This window comes from Actinia tenebrosa, unplaced genomic scaffold (genome assembly GCF_029948245.1).
Source record: "Actinia tenebrosa isolate PJP-AT-01 unplaced genomic scaffold, QUT_ActTen_1.0 PGA_scaffold7__59_contigs__length_16204524, whole genome shotgun sequence".
Taxonomy (NCBI): domain Eukaryota; kingdom Metazoa; phylum Cnidaria; class Anthozoa; order Actiniaria; family Actiniidae; genus Actinia; species Actinia tenebrosa.
This window is the reverse complement of record NW_028292584.1, coordinates 2,294,860-2,319,981: the sequence shown is the minus strand read 5'-3', so window position 1 is coordinate 2,319,981 and position 25,122 is coordinate 2,294,860. Positions and strand designations below refer to the sequence as shown.

At 35.5% G+C, this 25,122-nt stretch overlaps 4 protein-coding genes and 1 pseudogene across 4 annotated transcripts in view; 1 reads left to right on the top strand and 4 right to left on the bottom strand.

Moving 5' to 3' along the window:
• The window catches only part of LOC116299709 (delta-actitoxin-Amc2a-like), a 117,184-nt gene that overhangs the window by 79,271 nt on the left and 12,791 nt on the right, over nucleotides 1-25,122 (top strand). The window lies entirely within an intron of this gene.
• On the bottom strand, nucleotides 6,025-7,248 carry LOC116299713 (uncharacterized). The gene has a single exon (XM_031708432.1). It carries the CDS (start codon nucleotides 7,224-7,226, stop codon nucleotides 6,378-6,380), a length of 849 nt encoding a protein of 282 aa, XP_031564292.1. The 5' UTR covers nucleotides 7,227-7,248; the 3' UTR covers nucleotides 6,025-6,377.
• Nucleotides 13,921-15,348, bottom strand: LOC116299712 (dopamine receptor D2-like). Its single transcript, XM_089040454.1, has one exon. It carries the CDS (start codon nucleotides 15,321-15,323, stop codon nucleotides 14,394-14,396), a length of 930 nt encoding a protein of 309 aa, XP_088896580.1. The 5' UTR covers nucleotides 15,324-15,348; the 3' UTR covers nucleotides 13,921-14,393.
• On the bottom strand, nucleotides 18,542-19,642 carry LOC116299711 (adenosine receptor A3-like). Its single transcript, XM_031708430.2, has one exon. The coding sequence runs from the start codon at nucleotides 19,498-19,500 to the stop codon at nucleotides 18,607-18,609; it is 894 nt and encodes a 297-aa protein (XP_031564290.2). The 5' UTR covers nucleotides 19,501-19,642; the 3' UTR covers nucleotides 18,542-18,606.
• Nucleotides 20,975-22,232, bottom strand: LOC148905328 (uncharacterized; annotated as a pseudogene).

Sequence of the window (25,122 nt, the reverse complement as noted above, 5' to 3'; positions counted from 1 at the left end):
TGCTAAGATCTTATTTATACATTTAGGATGTTATTAACTCGCTCGCATAGGAGCAAAACATTCGTATATTTCTATATCTAGCACATATAGTAGCTCAATCATTTAGGCTTTAAATGGTTTAATCGATTTCTTTTTTTTTTTTTTTTTAATTCTTCTTCTTCTTCTTCTTCTTCTTCTTCTTCTTCTTCTTCTTCTTCTTCTTCTTCTTCTTCTTCTTCTTCTTCTTCTTCTTCTTCTTCTTCTTCCTCTTCTTCTTCTTCTTCTTCTTTTTTTGCCGTTACGGGCCGATATTCTAACAGTGGTCTTTCATAATATTTTTCTCCTATTTGCTTAAAAATCGGTTTGTCTGGCGAGTTTGGAGAAAACAGCCCCTATCGGTTGCCGATTGCAAGTATTTGCGCGGCAAAAAAGGCCCAAAATAAGGGAGTAAAACTAATCATAAGAATAATGTGATCGATAGATTCTCACCAAACTGGGAAGACAAGACTAATCCTATTTACGCGTAATTTAATGAGAATGATAGAATACGTTGAAATTTGTTGGAATTTTACACGAGTTATGCACAATTTTGCAAAGACTAAAAACCATAATTTTCATAAAATTACAATTTTTAAAACAAGATTGAGCGCTATTAACTTTTGAGTCCTATTAACTTCACAATCAATTGAGCGCTGACTCTCCGATTTACTCTCTGAATCAACTACAGCGACGTACACAGGTAACTACTTTTGGAGATTTTTGAGAACGGATTTTTTTCTTTGCAGATTGGCCTTCCGTCCATTCGTATATATCCTTGAAACCGCGAAAACTATTCAAAAGCATTGCGCGTGGACGAGAATTCTTTAAGGACACGTGTCGACGGAGCCTAAAGTAATTGTCATTGTGAAATACGCACATGAAAGAACATTATAGTGTATTCTTGTTTGTTTCACTACAAAATATAAGGTTTACGACAACTCACCTCTGTTCGATTGCCGTACAGTCAATTACAACTATAAAACGCTTTCAGAAGCTTGGAAGTAGTTCTCTGGTGTTTGAGCATAACATAGGCTATTTTTGCTTTGATGAAAATCATCCATTATTAACAATTCGAAAAGTTACTCGTCAGATAAACAAAACGTTCACGCATGATAACTCAAAATATTTGGTCATAAAGGGTGAAAGTAGGTTATATCTATATTCGTTGTATGAACTAACCTTCACATGGCATTCATTTTGAAAATGAGGCAACAAAGAAAAAGAAAAAAGGATACATTAAATTGAATTTAAATCGTTTTCTTTGGCTTTTAGAGAAAAGGAAGAAAGAAGGAAAGGAAAAGAGAAAGAAAGAATTTACGGAATAAAATTATTGGTGACCATAACACAATCCAACACGTTTTAAGCCACGTGATGGCTAGCATTCAAAAGGTGAATTAAAATTAATTGTTTGGAACTCATAGCAAGCAGAAAAGATCCTATCTGTGGATAAAAAATCTGTTATTATTACAATCCAATTGATAGGAAAGCCGAAACAGAAATTAGTGCGACTAGTCGTTCTGCCGCGAGAATATCATGTACCGTACATCCGTGGATTTTAAATTACTATTTGCTTCGATATTTCTTTACTAGTAAATTCAAAACCGACTCTCATTATTGCGAACAATTGTTTGTCTTGCAAGAGTGCCCTATACTCTGGTCTTGATCAAGGAATAAAACCCATGCAAGAGGAATCGCAAAAATAAAACAGAAAAAAAAAAAAACCAATTTAGTTGAAAACATCTCTTTTCTATAGTTTAAATTCCTAATGAACTTTTTGTTAGAAGAGTGCTCTCCCGCTTTAAATTGATTCTTACTCCACGTTTTTCTCGCCATACGGCATGGAGTACTCTCGTTTACCCTTGCCGATTTAGTAGCATTGACGTTCGATCATCAAACCTAGCCTAATGGTTAAGGGTTAGCCGTACCTCTGATAACAATTTTGTGATAAAATTTCGAGAGCAAATTGTTTCAAAAAGTTTTTAACAGGGGTTTTGTTTCACTCTTCTAATTACCCTCGTCCGAATTTTTTTTGATTCATGCAGCTGAAAGTCTACTGCAATAATTTTGAACGGAGTCTGAGACATCATCTACTCAACACTAAACATCGCTTTGCTTTGGAATGTGGAGTAATTCATAGAAGAATCTACAATCTGGGTGGTCCCTGGTTTTAAAAGTCTGGGTTTGTTAGAAATAGCTTGGCTTATAAAAAATATTGGATTTCATAGGGGAGTTCTCCAGTATCGGGGGATGAGTGAACTAAAATAATCGCAGTCAATGATATTATTAACCAAGGACATTTTATTAAACCTCAAGAAAAAAATCAGAAAATAACACTGTCACAGTTGGGCATGCGGTAACAAAGAGTATTCACAGTTGGGGATGCGGTAACAAAGAGCATCATCTTTTAGTTATGAATAAAAATAGTATTCTTCTTCAAAAACATCCACCGAGGGAACTAAACCAAAGAGAAAGAAAGTAGAACAGGAAATCAAAAATCAAAGAGAGAGAGAGAGAGAGAGAGAAAGAAAAAACAAACAAGACAGAACAAAAAGAATGCAAAGGAATAGATATTATTCAATATTCAACTTTTTCTTACGAGTTTGGCTTAAATTATGCGCGGTGCAACGGTGGGTTGGGACACCAATTCAGTTTTGCGTCATTTTAAAGTTTTGTGTTTATTCGTTTTCGATTTAAAAATGATGCATGTTTTTTGATCGTAATTAGCCGTGGTGTAAACGATTCCTTCCTAAACAAAGACCTTCCACAGAATCAAACGCCGGTTTGCCACATGTTTTTGTCAAGGGCTACGACAAAATAAACTATGTAAGGCTCTGTGCATATTGTGTAAAGTATTTTGTATTTTAACAACAAAGCAAAACAAAGCAGATGAATTGCAGGTTTGGCTTGAGTTATAATGCGCTGCTCAAAGCTCGGTTGAGATTCAAGTTCGGTGCTGCGGATCATTTTTAAAGTTTCGTGTTGTTCGTTTTTGATTTACAGCGCTAACCGTTGTATTGCGATCCGGTGTTTCAACCCCGTTCTCGTGCCATAAGCCTTCTCAGCTGATTAAATTTTAGCTTTTTCTGAACTGGCAATCATCTTGGGTTCATGCAAATGAGTCAACTAACGGGCACGATCGCTCAGCGTCGGCCATCAAGGTTTTTTTTTCGAAAATCTAAAATGATTCGAGGATGTTCTAAGGATGCGATGGAGATTTTTTTAAAAGTCTTCTTCCTGTCAAGTATTCAAGCCTTTCTTATAGCACATCCTTGTAAAACTCAGAATATTGTGATCTGATATTTATCATGAGCAAAATGTTTTATACTGTTCACAGAAATGAATAATATTTATATCATATATCATATATTATGTAATATTTATCATGAGCAAACGGTTTTGAACTCTTCCGGCACAGAAACGGATAAGATAAAATTATATTTTGAATATAGCTTTACTTCGAAAGTTTCGACAGCACCTTACAGTTGTTTGATAAGCAAATTTTAAAGTGATTAAGACCGTCGTTTGCAAGTTAATAGTAAAAATGTCTCTAAGTTTGAGTTTCGTCCAAGTTGTATAAATTCCGACGAATTCAGTAACTGAATCACCTTTCCTGATCTTCACCCATGTTCAGCCCTGATCTTCGAGCAATTTTAGGTTTCGAAAAAATGGCCGAATCTGAGCGAGCGTTGAAATGATAAAATAAACTATGCAAGGCATTGTGTATATTGTGCAAGGTATATACATATATATATATATATTATATTTTAGCTAAGAAATGACCACGTTGATCTCAAAATGGATGCACGCCTTTCTTCCAAATCCAAGTCCAAGGATGGTAACTCTGCCTTTTTGTATCTTATATGCTGTTGTTTATACAATAAGCGGAGAAATTGCCAGCAAAAATGATTGCGATGAACAAACAAATCCAGCGTCGTGCGTAAGTTACAGTAAATGACCTTCAGTAATTGATCAAAACGGATAGAAATACGAATTAATAAACGAGCAAGAGAATTTCATCAGGTTTAGATGCACGAGGCGCAGTCGAGTGGTCATTTAGATATGGTAAAACACGATCTGCGAGTTAATTTAACTGCTTCAAAAACTCATAGATAATTCACAACCTTTGGCCGAATTAGAGCGACCATACATCTTTTTAACATACATCAATGAAAATTGGAAATGACTTGAAACTTATTTAAACTTATCTATATGGCCCATATAGTAGCCAAGCAACATGTTTCCTACACATTCAAAAGTGGCGGGGGAAAATTATCAATTTTATTCAGCATCTAAATTGTGAGTAAATGACGTCATTTACTCAACCCTATTGTTCTTTTCGCTTTGAACCCAAGATATCTCAACAGCGAGTGGCTCCCAGGATAAAATTTTCACTAATCTGATTTTCATAATTATAATTGAGTCATATTATCCTCGAATACTTCAATTATTCAGACTTCAAAAATCGGGGCGTTTTCATCCAAGTGCCCCCTCAGCCTGTAAAAAAACATTGGTAATTGTTTTGTTGCATCTTGCATCTTGCATCTTGCATCTTGCATCTTGCATCTTGCATCTTGCATCTTGCATCTTGCATCTTGCATCTTGCTTACTAAGCTCGAAGCGCATTATATTCATATGAAAACAATGCCATCACAACAACAACAACAACAACAACAACAACAAAATAGCCGGAAAAACGTGCAGACAAAGTTTGATTCTTCGCTGATTATATTCACATTGCCCATAGTGCATGCCAGGCTTGGTATGCAACATGCCTCGAAACCTTCACCAACCTTTTTTGAAATAACTGTATACGTCGCGAACATAGAATTTTATACTTAGATAGAAGTTTTTACATATTTGCATCACTGCCAAATTATATATTGTAATATGAATTTTTAGAGGAGCCGAAAAAGCGTAAGTACTCATACTTTGTGTATAAGATATTCATGCTCATGCACCATAGGTATTGCACAAGTATTTAATTAAAACTAAGAATGATCAAAAGTTCATATAAAAGTAAAAATTAAGATAAACAAATAAAAAAGTACATTTCATTAGAATAAATTTTAATCAAGTATTCTTTACTTTTTTAATGAATTTTTAATTATTAAAATAATTGAACTGTATTACTAAAAGCTTGATTCCTTATGATCAATCAAACCGCTCTATTTGTGGTCTTCGTCATTCATGTTATGCCGACTACTATTTCACAGAATACATCTTCAAATATCACTATTTGTAATAGTCCCTTTTGCAGTTCCCTGCGCCATCTTGAAAGGCAGCCGTGCCTTTGCACCGAAGCGAGAAGAAACGGTGAGCTTGCAATGATAGGGACATGTGAATAATTGTCAAAGGAGTAAAAAAGGTGTCTATCATCACAAGGTTATCGTCATGCAAAGGCACGGCTACCTTTCAAGATGGCGAAAGGTACGGCTACCTTTCGGGTAATTGGCGTAAATTATCAAACTTTCAAATTATTTGATATATTAAAGTCATGCTCAGTATTGGTCTTATATGATTTTAGATAAATCCAATGCTTTACTTTGAATCTGAAAATTAAAAGATTTGAAAGTGTAAGTAATATTTACTGTGCAGAGACACTAATTAAACGGACCACTTGAAGAAAGTTAAACAATTACGACGTCGAGTGAAAAAAAAAAAAAAATTAAATTTTAAAACTTGAACAAGCTAGGAGCAAGCAAGGAAGCCTAGATAACCAAGATTATGACAACCACCGGATTATTGAGCCCATGCCATCGTTTGCCCCGTTGCTAAGCCTTAGTCTTAACTTTTGGTGTCATAGCGCACTATAACCAACATAAGATTCAGTCATTTTGAGCTAATTCTCACAGAGATATTCTCTACATAATGATTTGACTTTTTACAAGAATCCAAAAAGAAACGAAAAGAGATATCACTAAAAAAGAAAGTAAAGGCCATTCTTATTTATTTGTTTAATATGGGCTTTCATCTTAGGAAGAGATCCTGTAGGTTTGATAGGCATTTTAATATTTAGACAGAAATTAGCGCAAAAGAAATTAAGTAACATAATATGAAATTTATAACTTCACAACCTACGTTACTAGCATATTAATGCCGAGTTATGGTTTAGGCTTTATGAATTATATATTGGAGTGAACACGCAGTGGTTAGTACGAGTTGTAGACACTGAGATGATCCTTGACTTTAGGGTTTCTTTAAGTCCTCAATGGTTCTTTTATGTCTTTCTGATGTTATTTAGTGACAATGAAATCACGGAAAAAGACGGGGCCATTATTTAAAGCGGGGGGACTTCTGAGCAATTATTCGGTAAAAGCTATAATGATTTTCGGTGTCGTAGAATGCATAATATTTTCTAACTACGTACATTTACCGCAGATGCATAAATTTCTGAGTTCTTTCGTAAATTCAGGCATTTTGAACAAATAAACAGCAAGATTGAGAAATGAGTTACTAAGAAATACAATGTATACGACTTGGTAAACTTCTATTTTAGAAACTATTGTATCTACTTCTAAAAGCAAGACAATATCTGCTACTGTTCTTGGCATCCAGGTTCCTAGTGAAACCAAAGTCACTATGAATAGTGTTTTGGTTAATTTACTGTTCTCTTGGATTGTTCGGGAGCGACGAAACTTGGTGAAGAATGTCATTTTGATCCAAATGGAAAGATAGGAAGCGAGTATTGTAGAAAGTGATGCTACTGATATAATGGAATAATTGACTTCCGCACTCAAACGTTTATTCGAAATCGCTCTGCAAAAAAACGAATATGTAATTCCTGCAACAACAGAAAGTAGCCATACAAACCCAATGGTAGTTAGGAAGTGCCATCGTTTTGCAAGACGATGATGAAACGGCCAAAACACTGCAATTACTCTCTCTACAGAAATAACAGCTAGTGTCAGGATAGAGCTGGATGTGCTAAACACAACAAAACCCCCGTAAATCATGTGCATATATGTATATTCAAGAGATGGAAATATTTTCCATAAAACTTCTAATATAACGCCCGAAAATCCAACGAGCAAATCAGCGATGGTGAGGTTCACCAGAAGGTAGGTGGATTTCTTGACAAGCAACGACCTTTTCAGGAAAACTGCAAGAGCGATAAGGTTAGCAACTACAATCAAAATGCAAAGTGGAAGCAATTTTCGAAGCCACGACAAACTTTGGATCAAGTCTTTGTCAGCAATATTGCCAGCCATTTCACTGCTGATGATGTCGGCAGTGAACCGTCCTTAAAATGGGATTTCTCTAATTTAACAAGAGGTTTATGAGCTTCAAAACTAATCTATATGATCTGTAAAACTGAAGAAAAGTGACACCTCAGTTTTGCAAATTTCCTTGATTCTGATTGGCTAACATTTTCTCTCAGATCAACTGGATGCAATGTGAAATTCTCAAATGACAGCTTTTTAATTATGTCTTATGCGTATTAATCTTTTTCATATTTTACTTTTTTTCATACTAATAAGAAAAAGTAAACAGTCTAAAAATAAAGATTATTTAATAAGGTTCCGTCATGGAGGAGAGAGAAAAACTCTTGAATCGATTGTACCCGCTCTATTTTATTTTTTTCTGATCTTCAGTCCTGTACGTCCTCTTTTCCCTATTCATTCCCTTCGATTCACCACCAACAGCCGTCCAGCGTTGGCCAGGTTCCTCAGAAGTTAAGTCGATTTAGCAAGAAATAAGCTATTCAAGAATGGCTGCGAAGAAATTGATTACAGTGAGAATCGAAAAAGCGTGGGCATCTAGAAATATTCCAGGAATGTTTTATTCTTCTTTCGCCATTCAGAATTGACTTTCTAGCCACAAGATAACGGAAAGAAAACAATAACGCTTCTGATTGGCTGATTAAACATTCTTAAATATATCTAGGTGCCCTCGGTTTTTCGATTCGCACTGGAATTATCAAACACATATGTGATTTTTAATTAAAACTGAATAATAACAAATATTTTTAGAATAAAACAAATTTTTTTATTTATTTCAAAGACATCATAACATGCTTGTGGGAGAGCAAGGTAAGCGGCAAATAACATTCACACTCGATGTAAAGCGTCTTTCATTCGGTATATCTATATAGAAAGGGCGCTATGCAAATCATAAATCATCGTAGTTGATCGTAATTTCGTTCAACTTGTTCAAATAAATTGATTATTAATGCTCTTTTCACTGCAGGTGCTGTGACAATTCGTCTTCATCTAAGCCCTTGATAACCGAATACAAAGCATCCACGGCCAAAGTCAGGTTCGGACCGGAGGTGGTGACTTTGAAGTGTAAGAGTTATTCAGTGGCTTTGAAGTATAAGCCGCTCTCAATTTTTATAAATACTAAAATAGTCCATCATATTCTAAATTGTGAGCCATCCATGTTGGCTTTTTCTCGGTCAGTGAGGGCAGTAAACAAATAAACAATCAATCAGGGCGATCTGGCGAGAACATGAAAGACAAGAAGGGCAGATTTTGTAAACTCAAATAAAAACAGGCCCATTTAACACCATTTCTCTCTTTTTAAAGTCGGTATCTGGTTTAAGACGAACAGAAAGAAAAGAAAAATAAAAAACAAAAACAAACAAACAAACAAAAAAAAACAAACAATAATAGTGATAATAATAATATATGAACTAAACAAAAACAATACGAACATGATAAAAAAATTAAAAAAAATAAAAAAATTGACCTCGGATTGTGCAAAAATATTTTTAATTTGCCTTTGTTTCTTATATTATTTCTAATTTACTCCTCATGAACAAGCGAAAGATTTGATAATCAACAATCATATATAGGTTTCATCAGGAGGTGCTCTGATTGGCAGAAAATTTTATGTTTTTCCAGAGTAAACAATGATATGGCTCATGATTTATAGTAATCTTTTCGTGTCAAAAAGAGCCGCTCCAGCAATGTTTCAGCAGAGAAAAGAAATCAAATTTGATCCATTTGTTAAATATGACAATGCAATAATGATAAATAATTTTCTTGGAATTAGGATTATATTTTTTTATATTTAAAATTCGAAATTAACTAAAAAAAGAATTTCCCCAAGCTCCTTTCTAAACTAAGGCATCTTTAACAATTAAACAACCACATTTAAAACGAGTTGGCGAGAAGTAATGCAAACAAACTTTAATGAGGATAGGGTGTCGCTAGGAAAAGACAAAGTGCGACAAAGTTATTACAAATTGCGACAGGTATTACAAAGTGCGACAATTATTACAAAGTGCGACAGTACATACAGATATAATTACATTACAAAGAATCAGTCAATTTTATCCCAATAGTAAAGTATGAAGGTATTATTGTGACTAGGGATATGGCTATAGGAATACTTAGGATAGCTATTTATGGGTTTTTCTCAAAATCGATGAAGTAATAATCAATAATATAAATTTATTTAGGCACTGCCTAACAGGGAAGCTCCCATTGTTTTAGACACAATTAAAATAAAACTTAAAGACGAAAATAAAATCGGGAAAAATTATGTAATTTCTTTTATTATAAATAATAATAATGTCCCCCATAATGAAGACCAGCAAAAAAATCAATCAAAACGCACTACATACTTTTCCTCCCTAATACTTGTTTTCCACCCTACTCCCAGCTCTCCCACTTAGAAATTTTGACAAGTGTACAGAACCCACCACTGCCAACCATGCCAGAAGGCTACTTTGTCTTTGAATCTTAAACCCTTAGATAAAGTTTTCTATGGACGACATTTTCAAGCTTTGAATTGATGGTTAATTTTACTGGAGAAACGCCGAAAGATAGCTACAGATAATGCAATACAATATCCGGTTTAGTGAAATTTACCTAGAACTTTTTCATTCAATTCCAAATTTTGGAAATTCCCAATTTTTTTTCAGGGCGAAACAACGCTAAACAGACTTGAAAACAGGTAAGTTATACTAAGCAAAATATAAGATTACTACTACTACTTTTACATAAAGATGTTTCGCGGTCTCATGAAGTTCACATCCAGTAAAGGACTTTTGAGGCTCCGAATGGGCTTTTGAACCATATATAATTAGTCAATTCAGTTTCTTTTTATCTATTTAAATTTTTTTTAGTTTTTCACTTTTATTTATATTTGTTCATTTTTATTTTTTGCGATGATCAAAACACAAAACATATAGCTTTTCGATAATGAAAAATGTACCTTTAATAAATGTGAAAAAATAATATTTCTATGCATTTGCAAGTAGTTTTCAAAACTACAAAACAATTGCTTTGAAATCAACTGGGAACGGGAATTCTGTGGTGTGTACAAACAAATTGGGAAAAAATGGTTAATGACTCTTGCAAATGCTACATTACGCATATGGAAAGTGATCTTCATTTAATCAAATATATATATATTTATATGCAAACGACAACTTACACACACACTTACACACATTTTCACACATTTACTAACACTTACACACACTTACACACACTTACACACACTTACACACACTTACACACACTTACACACACTTACACACACTTACACACACTTACACACACTTACACACACTTACACACACTTACACACACTTACACACACTTACACACACTTACACACACTTACACACACTTACACACACTTACACACACTTACACACACTTACACACACTTACACACACTTACACACACTTACACACACTTACACACACTTACACACACTTACACACACTTACACACACTTACACACACTTACACACACTTACACACACTTACACACACTTACACACACTTACACACACTTACACACACTTACACACACTTACACACACTTACACACACTTACACAGATAAAGACACATGTGATCTTTATATGAAGACCATTCGAATACTATGAGGATGACTTCATCAGGGATGAAGTATACATCCAAGTTTAGATGAAGACATAGAACTTCATCAAGGTCATGCAATATCCAACGTGTGGGAGCTTCTGTTGAATCTGGTTGCGCATGCCCGTGACGTCAAATCTCTATCGAAGTATAAAAATCTATGTTCGTGACGTGTATGGTGGCTCCAGTTGAACCAAAATCTTATAAATTTTTCATGAGTGTTTTAAGCAGTTCAAAAAACTCGTAGATCGTGTTTTATCAGGTATAAAAGCACTCGGCTACGCCTCGTGCTTTTATACCTGATAAAATACTCCTACTCGTTTTTTAAACACTACACATATTTATATGCAATTTTAAAGCAGAAGGACTAGATGAGCGGACCTTAAGCTTTAAGCTTAAGCTTTTTTGGTTACGGTCCTGCGTACGTTACGAACGGAAGTGGCCTTGAAGCCATCATGAAAAATCAATTCGATGGGTTTCTTTTTCTCAAGTATGGTGCTCCGCTATAACATGTAACGACGACGAAATTAATTTATGTTATAGAATATAAGACTGAGAATCCATGTTTAGTAAAAGCTCTTCTCAGTCAACTGCTCCCAGACAGTAGTTTAAGCCAGGAAGGCACAGCTCGACTTTTTCAGAAAAAGATTATGAACTGTTAATGCTGAATGTTAGCGCAAAAAAAGGTAGACATCATTGGAAAAAATTGCCCATAAATTTGGGATATTTGCTCTTTTCGGTCTTTTTCCTCTCTTTCCAATGCAAAAGGTTGTTCTTAAAAGTAAAGTTATATAGCACAACTGCGTGACAAAACATCCTAAATGATCTTTTCTTTCGCTAACCAATAGTTAAACTAATAGTCGAATACCGACCTCTACCTTGTGTCTTAACCCCTGATGATAAATACTTGGTACAGTAAACGATAAAGTATGTTGTACAATGTATATCGAGTTAAGAATAAAAGTGTTTCGATTGAAGGCAACGTTACGAAACATGAGCTCATGCGTCGCGTCGTAGTGTAGTAACACATACACAGGCCAACTTGGTGCGTCCCAGTCGTCTCGTTACACGTAGGGTTAAGCTTCTGGCGCTAGAAATTTTCAAACGCGTAGGTCGAATACTAACCTCTACCTTGTTTCTTAACCCCTGATGATAAATACTTGGTAGACCGAACGACTATCCCAGAGCTTTCATAGTTTTGTGTTGTATTCCCTACTTCACCGCCGCGACGCATGAGCTCATGTTTCGTAACGTTGCCTTCAATCGAAACACTTTTATTCTTAACTCGATATACATTGTACGATGTACTTAATCGTTTACCGTACCATTGCTACCTATCTACGATACACATCCATAATACTCTCATATACGTCTCGTACGCTCAACTGTTCCAATCACCCACTGCCTTAATATTTATTTATTTTATGCTATTTATTTATCTTTTCTTTTTCATCTTTTTTCTTAAAATCAATCATTTTTCACATACGTACCCCCACACCACCACCACCACCGCCCCCTCTGCTTGAGTCCGAATACCTGTGTCAAACATATTGTAGATGGGTTTTTAATACCTGATGAATCTATGTTTTTAGATTTAAACATATTTAATCACAACGTACCCCCAAGAGCAAAACACAAAATAAGGTATAATTCTTATTTAAACACAATAAATTAAAATATATTTGAAGCCGTGGAAAAAGGGATGCTCACATGAATTTGAAAGAAATAGTGAAGCTTAATTAAAGTGCATGCATATAACACCTAAGTCAATATATATTTTCAATTTTTACATCACACTCATTAACATATTGGAATAATAAACCTTGTTATTTTCAAGATGTATCATTCAAACCATCTAACAATATTTCATCATTTAACGATGCCTTCATATATAGAATTGATACCGTAAAATTGAGGTAATGGTTATAGGCACTTATAACGTCACTATATTTTACTTACAACAAGGAAAGACTTTTTTCTTAAAGATTTTGATCAATTTCCTCTTGCAGGTGATTTCTACTATTGAACTACTATTGTTAGAAATCATTCTTAGTACATAAACATACTTTTTCAAAGCTAGATGTCCTTAGCAAATTACCTGTCTTCCATATCATTTTTAGTTTCCGATTTGGTTTCCTTAATTTTGTTCTTTTGTAAACTTGTTGTGATGGCAATATTCAAAATTCACTGGTGAAGTTCTGAAAAACGAGCCCTCAGGAAAAAAACGCAATGATTTTAAACTCATACAAAAAGCGTTGAGTGTGTTTTTGTGGTTAGGTTAGAAATTAATTTTAGTACATAAACATATGTTTTTAAAAGTAGATGTCCTTAGCAAATTACTTGTCTTCCATATCATTTTTAGCTTCCGAGCTTGGTTTCCTTAATTTTGTTCTGTTGTAAACTTGTTATGATGGCAATATTCAAAATTAACTGAAGTTCCCAAAAAACGATCTCTCAGGAATCAGCGTTAAATTCTGTTCAAATTAGGTTTCTAAGTGCGCCCTTAAGGTTTTTTATTCACGAATTGTGAGGCGGCGAGTCTTAGAGCGAGTGATTAAGCAAATGGTATGTAAAAACACTTTTTGAGCTTGAAAGTCTAGTGCTGAAAGTATAACGGGTTCTCATCTTGATAAAATATTTTTTTCCGGTCGCGAAAAAAAATAACTAGAAGCAAAAGTTATCGACAGATACAAGCTAGCCTACGTTCAATTTAACTCCGCAAGAACAAGAGACATGCTTATGAATAAAAAACAATAACTTTCTTTGCCCCAGTAATTTGGCTTCGTTAATATCTTTAGAATATATATTTTTTGGGGGGTTTATTACGAGTTCAAGAACACGTCCCTCAACATCACAAATATTAACTCATTTTTTTCTAATCATAATAGCGAAAATTCTGTTATTGTAACATGTATTCCTTTTTACATTGAACATTAAAATAAATTCAGTAAGTATTTGATTTACCGATATAGGAAGCAAACGAAACTGTGAGAGTATAGACCAATACAACTTTGGGATAATATTCTTTTGATTGATGCTAACATTATATTCAGACTATGCCAACTAAATTTAAAGCAATACGTTATATAAATGTATATGTAATAGTCATCATCACCATCTGGTTTTAATTCTGGATCTTTTAGTTAATTAAGGTCCGCGTTTCTGCCTCTTTCTTACTGACTGTCATCTCAAGTGTTTTTGTGCTTTTTCTTATTCTTCATTTTTGTTCTATCCAATTTATTCTCCTTTTCATCTTCTTTTCCTTGTCGTTGTTCTTCTAGATCGATTTTTTCATCGTCATTTGTGATCATGATCTTCTCATGTTTCACTTTTGTCCGTATTCCCTATCAGATGTCCAACGGGCTACCTTTCCAGTGTGTCAAAAAATAAATTGAAATACTTAGATTATAAAATTCACAAATAAACAATCATTATAGCTTCTCGTAATTTCTTTTCTACTTCAGTTTCCGGAAACATCATGGATACCTTCTACAGTTGCCACAGTTTTCGGTGTCTCCTTGCTGTTTCCTGGTGCTGTTAGGGGTGTCCAGTGTCCAGTGTGTCCAGTGGTATCATGCCAGGAACGACTCGAGACTGTCGCCTCTCCCCTTTATTGAAGCAATTGCATAATATCTTCTTAAGCTCGTTCCAAAACTCTGGAATCTTCAAGGCATATATAGCCAAGTTGATGAAAGAGTTTCCAAAGATGAAGGCCTTTGTTGTCAATACTGCGTTGACAGAGAGAGTACAGGATGTGCAGAGTTCAAGGGTGGTGAGAACGATGTTGTGAGGAAGAACAGCAATAATGGATGTAACTGTTGCTATACACAATGTCCTGCATAGCTTGATTTGCCTCTGAGTGGAGTTGTTGTGCTGAAAAACTGGGAAAAATCTCAGTTTTATGTAGATGGCCACGTACGATGATACGAGAATCACAAATGAAGGAATTACCAAGATTAGCAGAAGAGATAATGTAACAAGTTTGTTGTTTATCGGGAGCGATTCGCACTGAGGAAGCAAGGATACGGAAGGAATACCACTGATAAGCCATATGAACGCAATCCCGGCGTTGTAGTACCTTGTTTTTGCTACACGATGACGAAAAGGCATAAAGATCGAACACGCTCTCTCAATGGCAATGAGTACGAGGGACATCAAGGAGGCCACAGTGAATAAAAGGAACAACGTTGCAAAGGCATCAAATAATTTATTTTCACAGGTCATAAAGGATTTTATCTCCGATCTTTCTAAGCTGATGATTTCATACCCAGAAAACACTGCTGAGATTCCTACAAGAAGATCAGCTACCGTAAGATTGATCAGCAAATAGCACGACCTGCACAAAAGAAACTTCCTCTTAGCAAAGACGCACAGAGCCAAGAAGTTGCAGAGGACGATGAAAAACGCCTCAAATGTGAAGACCACTGTCCAAGAAACTTGTTCAGTTTTAGAAATTTTTCCCTTCATTTTTCCAGAAAGCTAATACCCCTTTATCATTCTGGGTCTTGTTTTCTACATCTTCCCTAGTTTCAAAAGCGACTACATATGATATTTCCTGCTAATTAAACTTGTAAAATTATTTTTTTAACAAACTTTTTTTAGACAGCTATATTTCAGAAAAGCCTCTTTCACGTTCTTTCTTATTCCGTTCAAGTTCTGGAATTGTGCAGCAGCAAATGACGCTTTAATAAGTGTCTGGGTTTTTAATTATAAACAAAAAAATCCCTTATGTTTACATAGTCAACTATTTCATCTTAAAGTATTTGACAGTTTTATATTATCGATGGTAAACATTACATTAAAAATGGTTCTAAGCCGGGATGTTAGGAAATGAAACAGACTCGTAAAATCTTACTTTCTGGATAAATAATAATTTGAAAACATTTAGTGACTCTCCGTATTTGTGTAGTAACTTTTTCAACAGAAACACTAATTCGATTGCTATTGCTATTGCGTGAAATTTAACATAGGCGTTTATACTTAACATAGGCCTATCTAGGGGGCTCAGGGGTGCCTGTGACCCCTTTCAAAACCAAAGATAAATCATCTGACCGTTGATGCAGTATGTGATATGATGTCATAGTGACAATTTGGTATGTTGTAACCCCCACGCCCCCCCCCCCCCCCATGACAAATCCTGGATAAACCCCTGCTTAACGTAATTCAGCCATGTTGCCTGCACGTTTTAAAGTTCATTAAAGTATATAAGGGGAAGTTAATCTATATATAGCTACAGGAAATCATTAGTAGAGAATGGTGAAAATAGCTAGGGATAGTTGATCATAGCTAGTGACAGTTGATCATAGCTAGGAACAGTTGATCATAGGTAGGGACGGTTGATCATAGCTAGGAACAGATGATCATAGGTAGGGAGAGGTGAGGTATAAGTGTGGAATACTTCTATGGGAGACTATACGTATGAGCGACTATATGACATTCTACCATGAAGTACATCCCTTTCAAGGAAAACAAGCGCTTGATCGATCGATAAAAGTCAATAAAATACACAAACTGGACGATTCAATGTTTTGGCTGGTTTCAGGTGGTTTCAAGATGGTTTCAGGTCGTTTCAGGTCGTTTCAGGTCGTTTTAGGTGGTTTCAGGCCGTTCCTTGTTTTAGTAACAGTACCCGCACGAGTTATATGTTATATTGTATTAACTTAAGTAGTGATTTTTGTTTTGGTTAGCTAAACGTATCTATTTCTAGTCGGAATATTTTTATGAAAAAGGGATTTTCATGCCGAAACCTTCAACGAGTGGGTGGACGAGGAATTTACTGCGTCATAATTTACATAAAAGAGTACTCACACGAGTTTTATATTAGTTTATTTATAGTTCCTTTCATGGTTTCCGACGCCATATTGTTTGGGGGGCAAATTTACTAAGAAGCGTAGGGAAAGAGATACATTTTTCGTAATATTTCCATTCTGAGGTTACCCTGCGAGCAGAGTCTCCTTTACCTTCCCCCGAGTGAGAGAAAGGAAAGAGTCTTCTTTCCTTTCTCTCACTCGGGGGAAGGTAAAGGAGACTCTGCTCGCAGGGTATTCTGAGGTAAATTTTCGAGGCCAAACTTTTTCTATAGATGGAGAATCTTCTGTTCAATAATGTTTTGTGTGGTGTTTTTGAGCCGATGGGGCCATCATAACACTGGTTCTCAGAGAGACGGAGGCTTGCTTTGGGGTTTGCGACCAAGACTCGTTTATGCTGGTTCAATTTGACCGTAAAAAAATATTCAAACCGAATCCACGGACTTTCTTCTGTCTTACAATGACTAAATCCCAAATAGTCTTCTACTCTATTCAAAGTATCCAATGTGCCCAGTACATCTGACACGTTTTCCCTTGTCAAAACTTGTTTAGCTTGACTTTGTGCAATACTTAATGTCTGTGACACAATAGAAGATAAATAAGACCAAATAAGTTACTTTTTTTACGCTCTGCATCTCATTAGAAATATGTATAAATGTATACTACAACCTTTTTGCAATCAATTGTGTGTGTGTGTGTGTGTGTGTGTGTGTGTGTGTGTGTGTGTGTGTATATATATATATATAGTATAATTTTCCTCAATAGTTATTAATATATTTTAGCTTTTGCTTTTTGTGCATGCGTAGTTTAACTTAATCAACTTGTGTAGTATATTTTTTATTCAAGCTTATTTTGATTCTTTTATTAGTTTAATCCTAGGTCCTTTTGAAAATCATTCTTATGAAACTAAAAGTTTTCAAACCATGTTGCATGTTGAAAATTTTAGCTCAATCCTTCATTAAATTTTTCCTTTTAGAAAAAGTAGAGTCCAGGTGATGTCATATTGATATAGTTCATGATTTAGATAACGAAGCAAATATTGATTTAATGTTTCCGTCTTTTAACTATGTTTATTTGTATAACAAAGATTGGAATATTAAATTTTGATATTAAAAACTATTGCGAAGTTACTTGATGACAATCAAACAAAGACTGACATCGAACAGCTGCAGAAAAGCTCAATACATAGGCGAAGAGATTTAAAATGGAATAGATATTACATTTTTACTCAACTATATTGCTTGTCCTTCTTCTTCTTCTTCTTCTTCTTCTTCTTCTTCTTCTTCTCGAATTCCCTGGCTTCTGATCATTAGCGTAATGATATCAAAATAATATTACTTTTATACCTTGGGCTCCACTGATTCGGATTTCGCTGCGGGAATCCTCCTCGCCACTTTAACACAAAACAATTTACGCTTGCGTAAAAATAAATCTCTGGATCCCGGATATACTCCCCATAAGCTCAATCATTGAATATGCTATTTTTCCTTATGTTGTTGAATAAATTGAATTTGACAAAGACAATTTGAAACTGCCTCCGTCGTTGCCAAACTGCCTATGATTAAAGTGTTTTTATATTGCAATTAAATGTGAATTTTGGATTAAATATGAAAGGAGTAAAAAAGAATCTTGATACTGGCTATCGATTTGACTGAAATAGTCATGTTCTGTATAAATGAGAACGAAAGTTGGCGTCCCTATGTCTTTACGTGTGTATGTTCATCATGATAGCTTAATTTTAAGGTTGCTACTAAATCACTCATACAGACTGGGAGAGCCAGTAAAAAGTATAAAAGGTTTCTTTATCGGCTTTTTATTAGAGAAGAACTCTTCATATTTGTTTTCCTATAAATATACAGCAATTGAAAACTCGTATCCAATGATAGCTGATCTCTAGGGCTTTCAGTATCTGGTTTAGTAGCTTTTATGCGAGACGAGACTCGTCAATTAATATTCGAAACTCTTGTATCAAGGCAAAATGCATCAGCCCTACTAATAGGGTGAACACGATGTCTTCTGGGACATCTGCAGAAGCTTGTCTTCAATTCTTTCCTAAACTCAGGCAGTCTAAATGAATACACAACCAAGTTCAGGAATGAGTTACTCAGCTGTGCTACCAAAGCTAACTTTAAACAAATGTCAGGAATGTCTCTTTTGCATCGATAGTCACAAAAATAGAAGTAACACTGAACTATTGCGAAAGGAAACCAAGCCATAACAGAAACAACAGTGGTAAGGAAAAGCGTTTTTGACAACTTGAACTGATACTGCCTGGTTCTACTTTGCTCTAGGGCAGGAAAGAATTTCATTTTGATGTAGATAGACACGTAGGATGCTGTAAGGATAAGAAGAAGAAAGACGATCACGCTGAAGTACATAGCGTCTTTGAATTTCTTAATGTGAACAAGATTACCAACAATCGTAAGTATAGCGAAAGTAACCCAAGACAATCCAATTGCAACGAAATAATGTCGATTAGTGGCCACACGATGGCGGAAGGGCATAAGAACAGCCACAGCTCTTTCAATGGAAATGACAGCCAAAGAGGACAATGAAGCCAATGGAATCAAAAACAAAAGTCGACTAAGAGTAAGAAATATACGATCTTGACCTCCACCATGAAGGACTGTTCTTACAAACCAAATCACAGTTGATGATAACCCAACAACTAAGTCAGCGAATGTAAGATTCACCAGCAAGAAACAGGGTTTGTTGATCAGAAATTTTCGTTTTAAGAAAATCTTAAGCGCTACAACATTACCAACTAGGATGACCAAGGCTTCGAGAAGAAGGACAATGGACCAGATATACTGTTCGTGTTTAGAGGGATGTTGCATTATCGTGCTAGTTGGTTTTTACTGTTCTTTGGTTTTCGTTTCATGCAATCGTTTTGCATTTGACTTGAATGACTTTGTTGTTCTCAGCAATGCAATTCTCAGCTCTTGCAATGAAAATGTTTGTGACGTAATGTATTTTCACAGGACGGCGCATTGTTTTTTATCCCGTATGATAGAAAATACAGCCAATTAGAATACAAGAAAAACGTTCTGTTACTTGCCACCAGGTATTGTGGGCTATAGAAGAATATAAATACTGTGGGTTAAAACTAAACATATAAATGTTACGTCGCAGAACAAGGAAGAACTACAGATATCGATACGTAGCGCATACCTGAATAATTAATCGTATGCAGATGCATGTATCAGACAGATAGAGAGATAGGATAGACCACAGACATGAGATTGTATAAAGATGGAACCGAAGACGGTCTGACATTAAACCGTTGTGTTTACATGATATGGTATTGAGATTTGATTGACCGACATTAACATATAAGCTTTGCAATTGTATTTTCTTGCATAAATAGAAAAACAATTGTCTAGAGCTCGTACGACATGCAGGCGGAATGAAAAACGACTGACCTTTCCTCGTGGACCTCCCTAACCTAGTTAACAAACGTAAACGCAACGTTTGAAAAACTTTTGATGTGCATGTTTTTCTTCATCTTGTTTGTTTTGTATGTGACTTCAAAAATAGGATCAAGCCTAGAGACGTTGAGTCTCCCTTCACCTTTACTGCTAGAAGATTATAACCTTTAGGTCCGCAGATTTCAAACACTATAAAACACTATAAAACGATGACCTTTCTTGAAATAACCAAAGTATATATTTGATCAATCAGAGCAGCGGTAACCTCCCGCGACATCTCTGTCAACAATGGCAGCCCTAACGCAAGATTTTAGTTCATTACACAAAATAAAGCTAATTTCTTATTCCTCATTTTAGCTAGCTATGCCATTTTCGATCTAGATATCTTAGAGTAAAATATGAAACATCAAAGAGTAAAGTATTATTGCTAAGTAGGATATTTGTATTACAAAGACTTAGACCCTTTTTTCTTTTATTAGTCCAGCAAGACCTCTAACAAGGAATTGTGATTTTTCTCATTTTACACCCTTAAGGTGATATTTATGGTGATACAGACAGCCGCCCTTAAAAATACACAGCTGTTTTAAGTGGGAAAAGAAAAATTGCAACGGTTAAAGTTATTGGTAAAAGTTCTGTTCGTATGGAACCGGCTAATAGAAAAGTCACTGCCCGTTTTGAAGAATTTACAATTTGCATATTTGAATTGTGCAATGTTGAAAAAATGGAGCTAAGTGATGTCGTGCTGGAGCTTATACCTCCAAAACGGACATCTGTTTTTTGGAGATGGGTTTGGTCGATTGACTATTAGTATCGCCAGTGGATAAAGCTTTGGACAAAACTTCACTGCAGCTATATGCAGCTGTGAGATTGAAGGGCCGGAATTTTAATGAGCAACAGATTGCTCGTTTCTGTGACCAGAAATTGCCATAATGTGACGATTGGGGACTCCGGCATTTGACCATAGAGAGTGATTGCGGTGGGTCTCACACTGTGATTCGTGTAAATCTTGGACAAAGCAGGTTCTTTACTGATATTCTTCATCATACAGGCAAAGCTATTTACACCAATTGGTCTCGCGTCGTACCATGTTTCGTCGTGTTCTTCCCATGACTTTGTAGGATATTGACAGAAAGCAGTACACTTTGGGTTGAATTTGGACAAATAGATCTTCAGAGCTTTGTAGCCGTCATGTTGGTGGTCTGTTTCGTACATCCTTGCTTCCACCTGGATGATTCTTTGAGATTTCATGATGTGCCATATATGGTCACTTAGTTTCGTCCAGTTGCATCACTCTCAAACTTGAAACTTGATGTTGTGAGTGCTCTTTGACCTTCACGACCTTGTCGGCTGAAATACAGGACGATGTGAAAACAAACATTTCTGAACGGCGACAAGGGACTCGACAACAAGAAGACTGCGCTGGATTTGAGGCTTTGCAAATCACCTTCCTTTGTGAATGGACTTTTCTTTGCTATTTCGTCTTAAGTCGATAAGTTTACGCCGGTTCAGCTGGCTCAAAAAAAGGGTCATTTAGATAAAACGTTTTCAATATCTAACTGATCAAAATCAAACTTCACAGCAAGGTACATTTGTAAATTCCTAACAATCGTATGTTTTTGATTTTGCAATTTCGGTATTTTTGGCGGGAAAATGACGTCATTCAATAACGATCAAAAATTTGGTTTCTTTTTTTAAAAAGTATTTATATATAGCATCTGGTTTGAACGTCTAAACTTCGGATCTGTTGTCAGCTTAACACCTTTTTGGAGAGGGGGAGCATTTAGATATCTCTCGATGGCATGACGGAATCCAAGTAAAGTGGGTTTACTATATTCTTTTTGTTGTGTTGTTCTCGCTTCCAAGTAAAAACGCCTTAGATTTTAATCTAGTTGACCCAGAGACATTGCCTCTAGTCAGAGGAGGGTGATCAAGTCGCGTGGAGCATTGTGGGTTAAAAGTTTCATTACGCTTCTTTTGCATTTGACCGTCGTTGACGCGAACATCTCCTGGCGAGAAAGTATTATGAATGTCAAATATGTCTCACCGGTGTGGTGTGGATTTTCTTGCAGTTGGTAATTTCCTATATCTACACTGTGTAGACTCTCAATTTCTACATACTTGTACGGTAAAGTCTCCGCCATTTATGTCGATAAAACTAGTGGGGGCCAAGTTAGCTTCATTGGCAACCTTCCCGAACGACTGAGGATTGTTTTGGTTCCTCACTGCCAAAACATCCGATAACTAAATGAGAAAAGATGGCCTTTGACCACAAGGGCTGTTACTTGCTTTAAAATAGTGCTAAGTGGTGGATATTTGATTTGATAACTTTAATAATAATAATAATAATAATAATAATAATAATAATAATAATAAACTCTTTATTTACCAAGGGTAACAATAAATAGCAATATGCTGACAAACCTGTGGCCCTTTATACAAGCGCGATTGATTGAGCTAGAACATCGAGCGTCCAAACAAACGATCGGCTTGAAATCACATACCCGGCGACTAAGATGACAAACCTTGAACCGATTTTTCTCTTCAAAAATATCTCCTAAAACCATTCATTTCATTACATACATTCATTTTTAATTCATTTCTTGTCAAGCTTAGGTTCTTATCATTGAAACTTTTTGTTTGGAATAATTATAAAGCGTTCTTATTGTTTCAGGGTCAATATGGAAGTCTAAAGTCTATATGATAAATTGATATAAACTTTGCATTGTAAATTTAATAGTTTAGTTTCTATTATACTTATATTCCGCGAACATGACAGTATTTTTTCCCTTATTATATATTTCAACTGTCTCAAACAGGAAAGTTTTGATTATTGAAAATGCACATGTAGAAAGTAACAGCACACAAAGTAGCATAAACAACGGTCGACTTGTGAGCCGGGGTCGATGACAAGTCTCAGATTCTGACAATTCTCAGTATTCTGCCGATAAATTATCCCATTGAATCAATAAAAAATCAATGAAATAAAACAATAACAAAATTGCGATTTCATTTCTTATCTGAAACGATTTGGTGACGTGTTTTCATGTGAAAGGAAGTAGCGTTACGCGGATGATTCCCGCCATCTTGACAAGATATGCTTGATAGGTAACATAGTACCATGCACAACATTCAGAATGACTCGAAAACGGTTAAGAGGTTCACCGGGGTTCACCTCGATATTTTTGATTATTAGGAATTAAAGCTTCATAATATTTATAAATACAGACATGTTATCCATCGTAAAACCAGATGACAAGCGATAAAGATGCACGATATTTCAACCTTCAGTGTCAGCGTGTGAAAGCGATGGCGATCTTAATGTCATAAGTTTACATAGAAATATGTCTTATCAGGGACCGAGACTTGGTGTACAGGAACCACTGCTATTAATCCATGCGACAGTTAAAAGCTATGAGGTTATGATAAGTAATATGAGGGGAAAGTAATGATTCTTTACGACGACTATGAAATTCTTGTGATATTTTTTGTTGCCTGTGATCATGATTGTGATTGGTCGATTAAGTTACGTGCCACTTGATCACCCTCCTCTGGCCTCTAGTTGAGTTTTGATTTGCTTTTCTCGGCACCAAGTTGAAACTTAAAATGTATGCGTAACCTCTAGTTTTATTCACTTAACAGTTTCTACACTCCAATTACTCGGATCCGTAGGACATGGCAGGTTCACAGATTTGTTCCTATATATATATTTGACTTAGTTTAAAACGCTTTCTACCACCGCTTGATCCAAGATCCCCAACTGCCCCCAACGCGCACATGGCTCTGTTCTTAAGTATGCCGCACCCTCTCCCTTGAGACCTACACGGGCTTATAAACCCATTACAATACCTTCCGCTTCCCGGGAGCGCTGTTACATATGTATATTAATTACTCACTGATAAATGATTCAAAATAAATACGAGAATACGATATGATTGTGTTGCATTTTATTTATCGGTCATGATATGAAAAATTTTGAACATGTATCATACTTTTGAATGTCGAGACTGACCAGTTTGTTGTCTCTTTTGTTTTCCTGGAGTGCTTTTCAGACAAAAGGTTATTTAAGTATTCTTCTCTAGTTATAAGAGCCTATTTTTTACTTTTTTTTTTTTATCCAGTGGCGGATCCAGGATTTTTCAAAGGGGGTTCCGTTTCTTAAACTGTGTATAATTCTCTTTTGTTTAGTCGATTTTTGACAAAAAAAATGGCTCTAATCACCTAATTTACTATCTAGTAACGGACCAAGCTATAATAACGCGACCCAACGCAAAACTACTAATATTTTTTTAATTAAAATTTATATAAGACATATTTTTATTACCTAAAAGATCAAACCTTCAAGCGGGGTTCCGTGGACCCCTTCGACCCCCCCCCTGGATCCGCCCCCCCCTGAGGGGTTTAATGACATAATCCATTATAATCAAAAGTCATTAACCAGATCATTTAATGGATTGTAGTATCAAGCTATAGACAACCACTCTCAATACCATTATCTATAACTGTTATGAAGCCGTTTCGATGGTTTTCTATATCGGTGTCACACCGTTTTGTAGGTACCACGAGGTGATCAGCGACGCATATGATGATTCTGCTCTCTCATGCTTCTAGGGCAGAAAGGCGTTTCGAGAGAGTAATGATTGTTTCTAAATTTGTTTGCTCTTACTACAGTATATGGAACCACGATTCTTATTAAGAAAATGCAAATCGTCTTTCATACCCAACATTCTTTTTCGAAAATCAAATCATTTTAACTAAGATGTGTTTTAATTCTGTTTTATTTCCGATTGAAAATCAGAAATTTGTGGTTAGGAAAAAGCATGGTAGTAGTACATTTGACATTACGAAATGGCGCCCTCTATTGCTTCTATTCAAAAATAATAACAATAATATATTACTTCACTTAACTGAAATGATTAAATGGCTACTATATGCAGACGATGTTGCAATTTTCTCAAAGGATCTTTCTAACTTACAGGATATTTTGGATATTGTACACACAACTTGTTCTAGATATGGTCTACAGATTAGCTT